The 15,259-nt window shown below is 52.1% G+C and overlaps 1 protein-coding gene across 20 annotated transcripts in view; it reads left to right on the forward strand.

Annotated features, from left to right (window-relative positions):
- Positions 1 to 15,259, forward strand: part of eya4 (EYA transcriptional coactivator and phosphatase 4) — a 758,447-nt gene that overhangs the window by 412,903 nt on the left and 330,285 nt on the right. For all 20 annotated transcript variants that reach the window (XM_072499738.1, XM_072499733.1, XM_072499734.1 and 17 more), the window contains one exon: positions 4,042 to 4,091. In XM_072499738.1, the coding sequence (XP_072355839.1) occupies positions 4,042 to 4,091 (50 nt within the window). The remainder of the gene's footprint in view (positions 1 to 4,041; positions 4,092 to 15,259) is intronic.

Here is a 15,259-nt window from a genome sequence, read left to right on the forward strand (position 1 = left end):
AGTCCAGGAGATCACTGTGGCTGGGATGATACTTAAAATGAACTCGCTCCTCTCTTCCCGCTGATAAATATGTACTCTTGCCTCTATCTCCCCGCTGTTCATAATTAACTCTCTCCTCTCTCCCAGCGCTATTCAAACTGAACTCTCTCCTCAGGTCAGGTTACGGGGCTAGGTCGCAAGAGTGGACTTAAGTGGGGTGCTCTTTCCAAGGGCTGGTGCTAACCCGATGGGCCGAATGGCCTCCTTCTGCACTGTAAATTCTATGATATGATTCTCTTACCCCACTGGTCAAAATTAACTCTCTCCTCTCGCCCTGCGCTATTCAAAATGAACTGTTAAGAGACTGATTCAGTAAAAAAAAAACACATCAGCGAGATTCAATGTCCGACAGCTGAAGAAAAAAAGTCAACAAGCCTTCCCACTCCTCTGATCCTGATTTAGTGACATAAGAACATACAAAGTTAATGAGCAGGAAAAGATTAATTGGTCCATTAAACATGCTCCACACAAGGGCATGTTTAGCCATGAGGCTCTAGCTACACTATGCTGGACAGAGCATCAAGATGAGACACTTCTTTACACCCCCTACCCCAGCCATGAACTCTCCGAGGAGAGGCAAATAAAATAGTGGAAAACAATCTCATTATAAAGTAGCTTTGTGAATACTTAGTGAGGAACATAGTCATGGTCAGCTATTGTGCTTCAACACTGAGCAACCAGCTTGTCAATACTCACAACATAGGGAGCGGGATTCTCTGATCCTGAGGCTAAGTGTTGACACCGTCATAGACGCCGTCGCATTTCTCGATGGCATCAACATGGCCTCAGGAACAGCGATTCTGACCCCTACGACCCACGCCGCTCTAGCTGCCGATCCCCAGCGTCAGATGGGCGCCGTGGGTCTGCGCATGCGCAGTGGGACCGGCGCCAATGCAACATGGCGTAGGGCTACAGGGGCCGTTCGGTTGGCCCCAATCGCGGGCCAGGCCACAGCGGAGGCCCCCCCCCCCCGGGTCGGACACCCCCCCCCCCACCATGTTGCCCCCGGATGCATGCACGCCTAGGTCCTGCCGGGCAAGAGCAGGTGTGAACGACGCCGGTGGGACTCGTATTTTTTGGTGTGGCCGCTCGCCCCATCCCGGGCGGAGAATCGCTGTGGGGGGGGGGCCATGTAGAGCAGCCCCCGATTAGCACCGCTCCGACCGCGCCGGTGCCAATGGGACCGATTCTCCGCTCTCTGGAGAATCGGCGGGCCGGCGCCGGGGCAGCGTGGCACGATTCGCGCCCGTCACGGCGAATCTCCAGCCCAGCCAGGGCTGAGAGAATCCCGCCCAGGATTTCACACAAAGATTGAGCACTTGGAAATGTACAACGAGCAAGAACATTTTAAAAATGATAATCTGTTCTAAATTATTAAAAGGCAAATAGAAAAATATTTTTATCTCTGCTGCACACAAAAGCAAGAGATGTGCCTGGGACGATCTAATAATGTTTTTTTAATGAAAGCTGCACAAAAATAATTGAGAAGTAAAATTTCAATACGCTTCATAAAATTATGGTTTGAGTGTATACTGAAACTACAAGGCTCAGGGACAGAATAGATTTGCTGGTACATGAGGGAAAAATAAAATTTTGCAGTACTATGCTTCTACTTGGATAAATTCACAGAACAACACATCTTGATATGAACATACAAATTGGAGCAGGTAAATACCATAAGATCATGACGACTCTGATTTGGGCTTCAACACCATTTTCCTGCCTACCCCTGATAACCTTTGACTCGCATGTTAATCAAGAATCTATCTACCTCTGTCTTAAAAATATTCAATGACACTCCATCCACTGCTCTCTGGGGAACAGAGCTCCACAGACTCATGACCCTCTGAGAGAAAATAAATTCTCCTCATCTCCATCTTCAATGGGAGACCCCTTATTTTTAAACAGTTTCCCAGGGTGGAGGGGTCAGTCATCAGGGGGCATAGGTTCAAGGACCGTGGGCAAAGTTTAGATGATTTGTGCGAGGCAGGTTTTTTATGCAGAGGGTGGTGAGTGCCTGGATCGTGTTGCCAGGGGAGGTTGTGGAAGCAGATACATTAACGGCGTTCAAAAGGCATCTTGACAAACACATGGATAGGATGGGTATAGAGGGATACGGCACAAGGAAGTGCTGAGGATTTTGGCAAAGGGTGGTATCATGACCGATACAGGATTGGAGGGCCGAGGGGCCTGTTCCTGTGCTGGATTGTTCTTTGTTCTAATTCTAGTCTCTCCTACAATGGAAAACATCTTCTGAAGGGCAATTAAGGATGGGCAATAAATGCTGGCCTCGCCAGAAACACCCATAATCCCGTGATTTTAAAAAAAAAATCGACTGTGCCAAATCCCCCTCGGGATCTTATATGTTTCATTAAGATCACCTCTCATTCTTTTAAACTCCAATGGATACAGGCTCAACCTGTCCAACCTTGCCTCATAAGGTAAGTCCCTCATCCCAGGAATTAGCTGAGTGAACCTTCTATGAATTGCTACTAATGCAATTATGACCTTTATTAAATAAGGAGACCAAAATGTTACACAGTATTCTCGATGTGACCTCATTAAAGTCCTAAACTCAGCAGGTCTGGCAGCATCTGTGGAGAGAAACAAAGTTAATATTTCGAGCCCAAATGACCCATCTACGTATATTAAACAAAATGCTGCTTTTCTATGCTTCCTGCCAAAGTGGACAAGTTCACATTTTCCCACATTATACTCCATCTATCAAACATTTTCCCACTCGCTTAACCTATCTCTGCTTCTTTACAGACTCCTAATATCTTCTTCAAAACTAACTTCCCTACCTATCTCTGTGTAATCAGCAATTTTAGGATTTATAAATTTGGTCCCTTCATCCGAGTCATTCATATGGATTGTAAATAATTATGGCCGCAGCAAAAATCCACCCATATATCTTGCCAACCTGAAAATGACCCATTGATGCCTACTCTCTGTTTCCTGTTAGCTAACCAATCTTCTATCCATACTGAGATTCCTCCCTACACCATGACCTCTTATGGCTGTTCCAGTTAAGATGCAGGTAAGAGCATATCAGAAGGAAAGGCATAACTTTATGTAGTCAGTATCAGCGGGATTCTCTGCAATCGGCTGGATGGCCCGACGGCGGCATCAAAAGCGACATGAACCACTCCGGCGTCGGGCCGACCGGAAGTAGCGGAATTCTCTGCACTTCCAGGGCTAGGTGGACGGTGGAAGGGTTGGCGCCACGGCAGCCAGTGCCGAACGGACTTCGCGAGTCCGTGCATGCGCCAAAGGGCCGGTGCATGCGCGGAACCACCGGCGTATTCTGGCGCATGCACAGGGGTGTCTTCTCCGTGCCAGCCATGGCGGAGCCCTACAGGGGCTGGTGGGGATGGAAGAAGTGCCCCCACAGCACAGGTCCACCCGCAGATCGGTGGGCCCCGATCACAGGCCACCATGGGGGCGTCCTCCCTGGGGTCGGATCAACCCCCCCCCCCAGGACCCCGGAGCCCGCCCGCACCGCCTTGTCCCGCCGGTAAGAGAGGTGGTTTGATTCTCGCCGGCGGGACAGGCATTCCAGCAGCGGGACTTCGGCCCATCGTGGGCCGGAGAATCGCCGGGGGGGGGGGGCCGCCAACGGTTGGCGGGCGATTCACGGCCCCACCGAATATCCGGTGCCGGAGCATTCGGCAACCGGCCCACCAATTCTCCGACCCGGCGGGGGGTCGGAGAATCCCGCCCTGGTAGAATAATCCCTGCCCAATGTAAAAATGAAATTCACATTCTATTGAGTCTGGGGAAGTGTGCTTGGAGCTGTGCAGTAATGGATTGCTCTGATTAGCATTATGTAATGCTTCTATAAAGGTTTAAGAAAGTGTTTAATGGAGATCATGGGGAGCAGGACATTTACATAAAGGCATATTTATTCCATCTCATTCGCGATCTGAGAACTCTGTATGGATTTGATAAGAGCTGTAATTACTCCATGGATATCTAATTGGTAATAATTTACTTTTGCAGGTAAAGAAAACACAGCCAGATTCAGATGTTACAGAGCCTCAGAACGGCAGGTAATTGAGCATTTCCATGTTTTTATGTCTTTAATAGTAAGCTAGTGTGATGATAAATAGTGTTAGCATTTGCTGCATATTTGCTAATGCAGAGGCATTGGACAAGATCTTCCAGCTGTTCACATTGGTGGTATTCAAGATGTGAGATGCAATTTGCAAATCCAGGTCCTGGAATTTATCGTCTTATAAAAGCTGTACATTTTTTTAAGTTTAACGTTTAACTTTGCATGACATGCTTGTAAAATTGAAGTCAAACAAAACCAGCTTGTCTTTACAGATGTTAGTGGAATAACATTTCTACATGTTTGTATAACACTTGTTTTTTATTTGTATGGGAAAAACAAATGGCTGAAACATTTTAGACTAAATTATTAAAAGTACACACGCCACACAACTGAATTTAGATGTGAAACTACAAGATTTACGAATAGTCCAGCACCTTATCTTACCTGCACAATGAACAAACTCCAATGATTGTTAAAATTTGAACCCTGATGTAAAGACACTAAACTTTTGATCAGTATGGTATTGTACTCCGTTTTTTCTATTACGTTTTTGTATCTTATATTGTACTTGGAAGGACTGATTGGGTCATTTCAGCCCTTGGCTGACTGCACTGGAAGTTGATATTTAAATATATGAATAATTCTACTTTTTAAAAAATAACTTGCTTGGGTTTGGCAAAAAAAAGTAGTTTGTCACTGAAATAAGTTTTTCCCATTTTCAGCATACAATGGGATATATTTCAAGCATTGTTCATATTGCCGTGCTGTTCAGTTGATTATAGATAAACAGCTAATGTAAGCATAGAAATGCAATGTAACCGATCATTATTCATTCACATTATTAACCAAGTACAGCATTTGCAAGACAGATAAATGAAACTGATTCAGATGGAAAGTATTGCTGAATTGTTTGTTCATTAATTGCACAAGATATATTGTGGGCAAAATTCTCCTACCCGCCCCGCCACATTTCTGCGCTGACCGGCCGGCGGGAGTCTCCGTAACGCCGGCCGGTCAATGGGGTTTCCCATTGTGGGGCACCCCCACGCCGTCGGGAAACCCCCGGGCGCCGGCAGAACGGAGACTCCCGCTGGCGGAGAATGACGCCCTGTGTGTGTAATTCATTCCTAATTCACTATTATGTACCACTAGCTTTAGAAATTTAGTATAATAAACTGTTTAAATTTAGATTCAGTTGCAGAGTGAGTGACTTGTTGGGTTGTTGAGGCATTAATATTACTGACAGACTATTTTTGTAGTAACAGTGTGCAAAATTCCTGATCCAAGCAAACCAGTTCATTTCTCAGATCTCGGCCGTATATCAACCCTTCTCTTGTTACACAAATGTATTTGAAAATAGATGCAGATACAGAAAATATGAAACAGAGTAATTTTTAATAAGTTGTGCGATGCAGATTATTGCATTTCTGTTACAAGTACCTATTTTTTGTTCCATTTTAACCTTTAAATGCTAATCACAGCATTCCTGGTGTTAATGACAAAACAGAGCCCTAGAAGTGGCTAAACCATCCCTCGGTGGGTGGATCACCACAGTGCAGAAGGAGGCTATTTAGTCCATCGAGTCTACACCGACCCTCTGAAAGAACAGTCTACCTACGCCAAATCCCCAACCCACCCTTCCCTATCCCTGTTATCTAACCTGCACATTCCTGGACACTAAGGGGAAATTTAACATGGCTAATCCACCTAACCTGCACATCTTTGAATTGTGGGAGGAAACCGGAGCATCTGGAGGAAACACATACAGACCCAGGGAGAACGTGCAAACTCCACACATCAATTCTGTCCCCAGCATAACAGATGCCAGTCTACAACCAAATTGAATCATTTCCCTTGATATCAAGAAATGGCTGAAGGCATTGAATACTGCAAAGCCTTTTGAGCCTGACAATATTCTAGCAATGATACTGAAGACTTGTACACCAGAACTTGCCATGCCCCCGAGTCAAGCTGTTCCAGTACAGCTACAAATGTGGCATCTACCCAGCAATAAGGAAAGTTGCCCACGTATGTACACCAAAAGCAGGACAAATCCAACCTGACCAATTACCTCCCCTTCAGCCCACTCTCAATCTTCATTAAAGTGATGGAAGAGGTCATCAACAGCGCTACCAAGAGACACTTGTTTGCAGTAACCTGGGGTGAGATTCTCCGACCTCCCGCCGGGTCGGAGAATCGGCGGGAGCTGGCGTGAATCCCGCCCCCGCCGGTTGCCGAATCCTCCGACACCGGATATTCAGCAGGGGCGGGAATCGCGCCGCGCCGGTTGGCAGTCCCCCCCCCCCGCGATTTTCGAAGTCCCGCTGCTAGGATGCCTGTCCCACCGGCGTGGATTAAACCACCTCTCTTACCGGCGGGACAAGGCGGCACGGGTGGGCTCCGGGGTCCTGGGGAGGGGCGTGGGGGATCTGGCCCCGGGGGGGTGCCCCCACGGTGGCCTGGCCCGCGATCGGGGCCCACCGATCCGCAGGCGGGCCTGTGCTGTGGGGGCACTCTTTTCCTTCCGCCTTTGCCACGGTCTCCACCATGGCGGAGGCGGAAGAGACCCCCTCCACTGCGCATGCGCGGGATTCCGTGAGCGGCCGCTAACCCTCCCGCGCATGCGCCGCCCGGCAACGTCATTTCCGCGCCAGTTGGCGGGGCACTTCCGCCAGCTGGCGGGGCGTAAATCAGTCCGGCGCGGGCCTAGCCCCTCAACGTTGGGGCTCGGCCCCCCAAGATGCGGAGGATTCCACACCGTTGGGGCAGCGTGATGCCCGACTGATTTGCGCCGTTTTTGGTGCCGGTTGGCGGACATCGCGCCGATACCGGGGAATTTCGCCCTTGCTCACTGACATTTAGTTCGAGTTCCGGCAGGTTCACTCAGCTCCTTACCTTGTTACAGCCTTGGTTCAAACATGGTCAAAAGAGGTGAATTCCAGACGTTAGATGAGAGTTATTGCTCTTGATATCAAGGCAGTATTTGACTGAGTATAGCAAAAACTGGAGTCAATGGGACTCCCGGTGGGTGGGCGGGGGGGGGGGGTGTTTAGGGTTGTGTCGTCGTACCCGACACAAAAGGAAGATGGTTGTGGTGATTGGAGATCAATCAACTCAGTTCTAGGACATCACGACAGCTCTGTAGGTGTACTTACTTCACAAGGACTGCAGCAATTCAAGAAGGCAAGCTGACCACTACATTCTCAAGGCCAATTAGGAATGGGAAAGTAATGTTGGCCTAACTAGCGATGCCCATATCCCGTAAAGGAATTTTTAAAATGGTAAATCACTTTTCAATCACTTATTTTTAAACTATGCCCGGTATTTTAGGTACCTGAACAAGAGGAATCACGGTGTGATTTTCTGACTCCATTCACCGTGACTGCAAACCCAGTTATAGCTGCTAACTCTCGAGAGGGTCATAACAGGATTTGTGCTGGCGAGAATGTTCCCGGGCACTCTCTGCTGCCCAGTAAGGGGCCCGAAGTTGACTATCATGCACTTAAATGCATTTTAATATTCGGAAACAGCTTTATACCATTGCTTCCAATATTCCCCCCTGCCAGCATGATATCACGCCGGCGGGAATCACTACTGGTTCCTAAAAATGGAAACCAATTATGACGACCTCGCTGGGGGCTGGGAGATGAGTATAGCTCTTGGGTGGAGCGGATAATGGTCGGATAGTGTGCTGGCACAGCCCCCTGGCATCCTCACTGTGCCAATCAGTGTGGTGTCTTTAGAGAACCCCCATTGGGTGCTGTACTTCTGGTGGGAGGAGCATCAGCGATGGTGGGGGCAATAAGGGGACTGATGCCTACATTGGTGGGGTGATGCTGAGCGGCATGGGGGGCCGTGGATGCCACATTTGAGGGGGGGAGGGGGTGTTGCCGGCATTGGTGGGAGTGAGGTTGAAATGACTATATTGGTGAGGGTAGGGGTTGGGATGCCCGCATTGGTGGGGGGGAATCATGCCCCGATCTCCAAATCCGAGCTTTGCTGGCATGTTTAGGTTACGTCCCTTCTAGATGGTTGTGTCAGCACTTCGAAATTGCACGGAATGCCGTTTGACCAGCGGGTTTCACACAGTCTTGCCTGACCCAACTATCAACTCAGTACGTGCTCTGTCAAGCTTCCTCAGAATTGTATGTTTCCATTGGATCACTTCTCATTGTGCTAAACCCCAGTGAGTATTGGTCCAACCTGCTCATAAGACGACCCCAACATACCAGAAGTCAACCTAGTGAACCTTCTCTGAACTGTTGCCAATATAAGTATATCGCTCAAGTAAGAAGAGCAACACTGCACACAGTAACCTAGGTGTGGTCTCATCAATCCCCACACAATTGTAGCAAGACTTCTCTACTTTAATACTCCTTTCGATAAACACCAACATTCCATTTGCTTTCCTAATTACTTGCTGTACCTGCATGTTGCCATAGAACCAGTCACATTTTTTTCAAGTCGACCAAATATGAAAACAGTTATTTACTAAGAGAATTCAGCCACAAGATTCCACAGGTTAAACCAGAAATGTATTTGAAATACAAGAGACAACAAAAAAACATTAAATACTATTTATTCTACACCCAGAATTAATAAGAGTTAAAAATGAATTAACAGGAAAATTGTGGTTGAATATAAACTATAAATTGTACCTTAAGCCGCAGATACAGACATTATGAACTGGCTCAGCAGTCCACTCAGATTTTGGTGCCAGATCATCGACATGGGTACCACCATTACATGTGAGAACATCACCCACCAGGTACACGGTACATACTCAGCCAGTGTTGTCTACCTCATATGGGGCGTCATTCTCCGACCCCCCAGAGGGTCGGAGAATGGCCGTTGGCCGCCGTGAATCCCGCCCCCGCCGGTTGCCGAAGTCTCCGAAGGGAGAAAAGTCGTCGGGGCGTTAATGTCGCCGCTGCCGTCGGAGAATGTCACGGGTCTGCGCAAGGCAACCGATTTTCGGCCTGCCGATATTCTCCCTTCCGGATGGGCCGAAGTCCCGTCGACGTGATGACCGTTCACGTCGACGTAAATTAAACCTCCTTTTCATCGGCGTGACCCTGTGCTCCAGGTTCACGCCGACCAGCGTGGAGGTGAGTGACGGCCTGGGGGGTTGGCTCTGGGCAGGCGATGGCGTGGCCGCAGTCTGAATGCGTGAGGAGAGGTGTGTCTAGGGTTGTGTGTGTGTGTGTGCGGCGGGGCGGGGGGGTGGTTAGAGTGGGCTGGGCTCTGGGGGAGTGCCGGGAGGGGGTCTGTGCCGGGGAGGGGGATGGGGGGTCCATGCCGGGGTGGAGGTTGGTGTCCGTGCCGGGGTGGAGGTTGGGGGGGGGGTCCGTGCCGGGGTGGAGGTTGGGGGGGGGGGTCCGTGCCGGGGAGTGGGATGGGGGGTCCGTGCCAGGGAGGGGGATGGGGGGTCCGTGCCGGGGTGGAGGTTGGGGGGGGTCCGTGCCGGGGTGGAGGTTGGGGGGGGGGTCCGTGCCGGGGAGGGGGATGGGGGGTCCATGCCGGGGTGGAGGTTGGGGTCCGTGCCGGGGTGGAGGTTGGGGGGGGGGTCTGTGCCGGGGTGGAGGTTGGGGGGGGGTCCATGCCGGAGAGGGGGATGGGGGGTCCGTGCCGGGGTGGAGGTTGGGGGGGTCCATGCCGGGGAGGGGGATGCGAGGGCAAGTGAGTTGGTCCACCTGGCCAGGTGCCAGCCTCCAACAGTTAGGCCCATGCGGTCCATGCCACCTGGCTGGGGGGAGGAAGGGATATGGGCAATGATGACATGTCGTCGTTCCCCTCCCCCCCACCAGGCCGTCATGTTTCCCGATAATCCAGCGATGTTGGCCGCCGTGGCGGCAGCCGCTAATGTCTATGTTGCCCTGGATGAGGAGGAGGAGGAGGAGAAGAAGGTGCGTGCCAGAGAGGCGGCGCAGGCTGCCGCAGAGGGACAGGCGGCAGCCGCCCAGGCTGGAGGGACACCTGACCGACAGGACGAGGAGGGGGAGGAGGACGTCGCGGCCCCACGGCAACGGAGGCACCCGAGGGCGCCCCGTGTGTGCCGGCCCCGGCAGTCATACCAGGACCTCACGGACCGGGAATGCAGGAGGAGACTCCGGATGAGGCGGGAAACCGTGGCACACATCTGCCACCTGCTGGCACACCTGTCACCGCGTGGCACTGGCGGGGGACACCCTCTCCCCGTGTCCGTCAAGTTTACGGTGGCCCTGAACTTTTATGCAACGGGGTCAGTCCAGGCACCGAGTGGGGACCTGTCCGGCATATCGCAGACATCGGTGCATCGGTGCATCCGGGCAGTGACAGATGCCCTATATGCCATGGCGCACCGCTACATCTGCTTCCCCGTGGACCGTGCCAGCCAAGATGCCCGGGCCGTGGGCTTCTCTGCCGTGGCCGGGTTCCCCATGGTCCAGGGCGCGATCGATGGGATGCACATTGCCGTGCGGCCACCTGCAGATAACAGGATCACCAATAGGAAGGGGACCTATTCGATGAACATACAGGTGGTCTGCGACCACCGCATGATGATCCTGCACGTCTGCGCCCGTTACCCAGGCAGTGTACATGACTCATCCGTGTTGTTGCGGTCATCCATCCCCGGCATGTACGAGGGACGCCATCCCCGGCTGAGGGGCTGGTTGCTGGACGCCAGGGGCTACCCATTGCGATCGTGGCTGATGACGCCTAACCGGAGGCCACGCAATGAGGCGGAGAACCGCTACAATGATGCCCATGTAGCGACAAGGGGAGTGATAGAGAGGTGCTTTGGCGTGCTGAAGATGCGTTTCAGGTGCCTGGACCTCTCTGGGGGCGCCCTCCAGTATCGGTCAGATAGGGTCGGCCGATTCATTGTGGTGTGCTGCGTCCTGCACAACATAGCCCAGCAGAGGGGTGATGTGCCGCAGGCAGAGGAGGGCGGAGTGGAGGAGCAGCAGGAAGAGGCGCAGTCCTCCCCAGATGAGGTGGATGGAGGTAATGGTCAGGGCAGACGGGGTAGACACAGGCGGGTGGCTGTCCACCGTTACCGGCTGGCCCAGCGGGCACGGGACAGACTGATAGACGCCCGCTTCACTGACTAGATGGGCGTGGGAATCGGGTAGTATGGCCACAGACCGCACACCATGGCAACAGCCGACCACCCACACCCCCCACCCATCCACCCACCCAGCACCCTCACCCCCCTCCCCAACCCCACCCACCCCACCCGCATGCACACCCCCCCCCCATTGCCGATCCACCTGCTGCACAACGGGCCGGGCTCACACAGTTGCGGGTGGACGCGTGTCTATTGCAGGCCATGGAGGATGATGACAACCCGCCCTGCGGTGAGCTCCTGGCTCCACATCGTTGGACTATGTCTGACACATGGCCACAGTACCACCATCCACCCGGACCATCCCTGCATGCGGCTGTGACACTGCAGCGCACGGTCCCGTCCTCTGCCCGGGGGATGTTGATGGCGGCCCAGGGGGAAGGGGGCAGACTCACCTGGGGCTGAGGTAAGACCACCGCTCACACACACACTTGCGCTCAACGTACATGACACCCCCGCACGCTTTGGACAGAGCACAAAGGCAGCTTCTGTCGGTGTAACATTGACTTTAATAACCAAAGGAGTTCATGCACGTGCCCTAGCCCCTAAAACTCATCTGCGCCCTGCACCCGTGCCAACTTACTCAGTGTCTAATTGTTTGGCGTTACGGGCCCTTTGACTACATCTACGTGGTTCCCCAGACGATACAGCAGAACTGGAGGTGGACTCCTGTGATTCCTGCCCTCTGACACTGGATCCCTTTGGCGGCCGTTTCCTGGGGCGTTCTGGCCTAGATGGGCGACTGGGATGGCGAGCTGCCAGCCTGTCCTGCCCGTTGCCCACCCAATGCACCTGGAACGGAAGGGGGGGAGTCCGAGGTGTCGCGGTGTACCGGGACCTCCCCTCCAGGGGGAGCCGGGTCGGACCACACCACCTCCTCCTCTCTCGGGGTGCCCGATGGCCCCCAAGCCTCTATGTGGGTGGGGGATGCGAACAGACTGGCCATCCGACGCCCCCCCCGACATCTGGCGCTGCCAGTCCTGGAGGCCCGTGCTGGTATCGACAGGGGTCTGCAGGTTTGCAGCCATGGAGCCCAGGGGGTTGGCAAACCCTGTCTGTGACAGTGCGACGCCGGCTCGCACATGGCCACTGGCGCCGATGCCCTCAGCGATGGCCTGCAGAGACTGGGCCATGGCCTGCTGAGACTGGTCCATGGCCTGCAGAGACTGGGCTATGGCGTTGAGCGCCTCTGCCATCTGGCGCTGGCACTGGCTCATGGCCTCCTGTGAGAGGGCAGCCATGTCCTGGGCCACAGACGCCGCCTGCACGGAACGCCCCAGGCCTCGCAAACCGTTCCCCATGTCTGACACCGTCGCACCCATTGCCTCCACTGCGGACGCATGACCGGGACCACTCCCAGCTCCTGGACGCGGGTGGACTCCTCCACCTGCGACTGCAGCCGCCGCAAGCCGCCCGTCACCCTCTTCGCTCATCTCTGGGTCGGTGGTTGCATCGGATCTATGTGTGGGAACCCGATCTTTGACTTTGTCTGTATAACTGTTTCTGGAACCTACCTCTCCATTCACCTGCGGAAGGAGCAGTGCTCCGAAAGCTACTGATTTGAAACAAACCTGTTGGACTTTAACCTGGTGTTGTAAGACTTCTTGCAGATTTTGGTGATCACACTTAGTTAAAAATCCTTCAAATTCTGTCTTCCTCTTGGGGAATTTCAGCTCCTCTCCATCTAGGAGCTAGTTGGATCCCCAGCCAATAGCAGTTGACAACTAACCTGAGTTCCACAGACACAGACTTCACCAAAAATGGCACACATCTGCAGAACCTGCTCAACTCAATATGGATGGCATAAATCCACCACTCTTCAGTTAACAGAAACCAACAGCGCAACTAATTTTCTTTGCCTATTTTCAAGTTCTGGATCTAATCTCTTTTTCTTGAGTCTTTTCAAAAAGCAAAGAAAAGTACAGCACAGGAACAGGCCATTCGGCCCCCCAAGCCTGCACTGACCATGCTGCCCGTCTAACCTAAAACCTTCCGGGGTCCATATCGATTGGATTGGATTTGTTTATTGTTGCATGTACCGAGGTACAGTGGAAAGTATTTTTCTGCGAGCAGCTCAAACAGAACATTTAGCTCATGAAAAGAAAGAAAATACATGATAGGGCAACAAGGTCCACAATGTAAATACATAGACACCGGCATCGGGTGAAGCATACAGGGGTGTAGTTTTTTTTTTAATTAAATATTTTATTGAAAATTTTTGGTCAACCAACACAGTACATTGTGCATCCTTTACACAATATTATAACAACACAAATAACAATGACCTATTTTATATACAAAAAATGAATAAATAATAAATAACAAAAATGAAAACTAGCCCTAATTGGCAACTGCCTTGTCACAAGTAACACTCTCCAAAAATATAATTTAACAGTCCAATATATAATTATCTGTAGCAACGACCTATACATACTATACAGTATATATTAACAACCCTGAGAGTCCTTCTGGTTCCTCCTCCACCCCCCCCCCCCCCCACCCCTCCAACCCCCCCCCCCCCCCCCCCCCCCGCCCCGATCCTGGGCTGCTGCTGCTGCCTTCTTTTTCCCATTCCGTCTATCTTTCTGCGAGGTATTCGACGAACGGTTGCCACCGCCTGGTGAACCCTTGAGCCGACCCCCTTAGGACGAACTTAATCCGCTCTAGCTTTATAAACCCCGCCATGTCATTTATCCAGGTCTCCACCCCCGGAGGCTTGGCTTCTTTCCACATTAGCAATATCCTGCGCCGGGCTACTAGGGACGCAAAGGCCAAAACATCGGCCTCTCTCGCCTCCTGCACTCCCGGCTCTTGTGCAACCCCAAATATAGCCAACCCCCAGCTTGGTTCGACCCGGACTCCTACTACTTTTGAAAGCACCTTTGTCACCCCCATCCAAAACCTCTGTAGTGCCGGGCATGACCAAAACATATGGGTATGATTCGCTGGGCTTCTCGAGCACCTCGCACACCTATCCTCCACCCCAAAAAATTTACTGAGCCGTGCTCCAGTCATATGTGCCCTGTGTAATACCTTAAACTGAATCAGGCTTAGCCTGGCACACGAGGACGACGAGTTTACCCTGCTTAGGGCATCTGCCCACAGCCCCTCCTCGATCTCCTCCCCCAGCTCTTCTTCCCATTTCCCTTTTAGTTCATCTACCATAGTCTCCCCTTCGTCCCTCATTTCCCTATATATATCTGACACCTTACCATCCCCCACCCATGTCTTTGAGATCACTCTGTCCTGCACCTCTTGTGTCGGGAGCTGCGGGAATTCCCTCACCCGTTGCCTCGCAAAAGCCCTCAGTTGCATATACCTGAATGCATTCCCTTGGGGCAACCCATATTTCTCGGTCAGCGCTCCCAGACTCGCGAACTTCCCATCCACAAACAGATCTTTCAGTTGCGTTATTCCTGCTCTTTGCCACATTCCATATCCCCCATCCATTCCCCCCGGGGCAAACCTATGGTTGTTTCTTATCGGGGACCCTCCAAGGCTCCAGTCTTTCCCCTATGCCGTCTCCACTGTCCCCAAATCTTCAGTGTAGCCACCACCACCGGGCTTGTGGTGTAGTTCCTCGGTGAGAACGGCAATGGGGCTGTCACCATAGCCTGTAGGCTAGTCCCCCTACAGGACGCCCTCTCTAATCTCTTCCACGCCGCTCCCTCCTCCTCTCCCATCCACTTACTCACCATTGAAATATTAGCAGCCCAATAATACTCACTTAGGCTCGGTAGTGCCAGCCCCCCCCTATCCCTGCTACGCTGTAAGAATCCCTTCCTCACTCTCGGGGTCTTCCCGGCCCACACAAAACCCATGATGCTCTTTTCAATCCTTTTTAAAAAAAGCCTTCGTGATCACCACCGGGAGGCACTGAAACACAAAGAGGAATCTCGGGAGGACCACCATCTTAACCGCCTGCACCCTCCCTGCCATTGACAGGGATACCATATCCCATCTCTTGAAATCCTCCTCCATCTGTTCCACCAACCGCGTTAAATTTAACCTATGCAATGTGCCCCAATTCTTAGCTATCTGGATCCCCAGGTAAC

Source organism: Scyliorhinus torazame, chromosome 4 (genome assembly GCF_047496885.1).
Source record: "Scyliorhinus torazame isolate Kashiwa2021f chromosome 4, sScyTor2.1, whole genome shotgun sequence".
Taxonomy (NCBI): domain Eukaryota; kingdom Metazoa; phylum Chordata; class Chondrichthyes; order Carcharhiniformes; family Scyliorhinidae; genus Scyliorhinus; species Scyliorhinus torazame.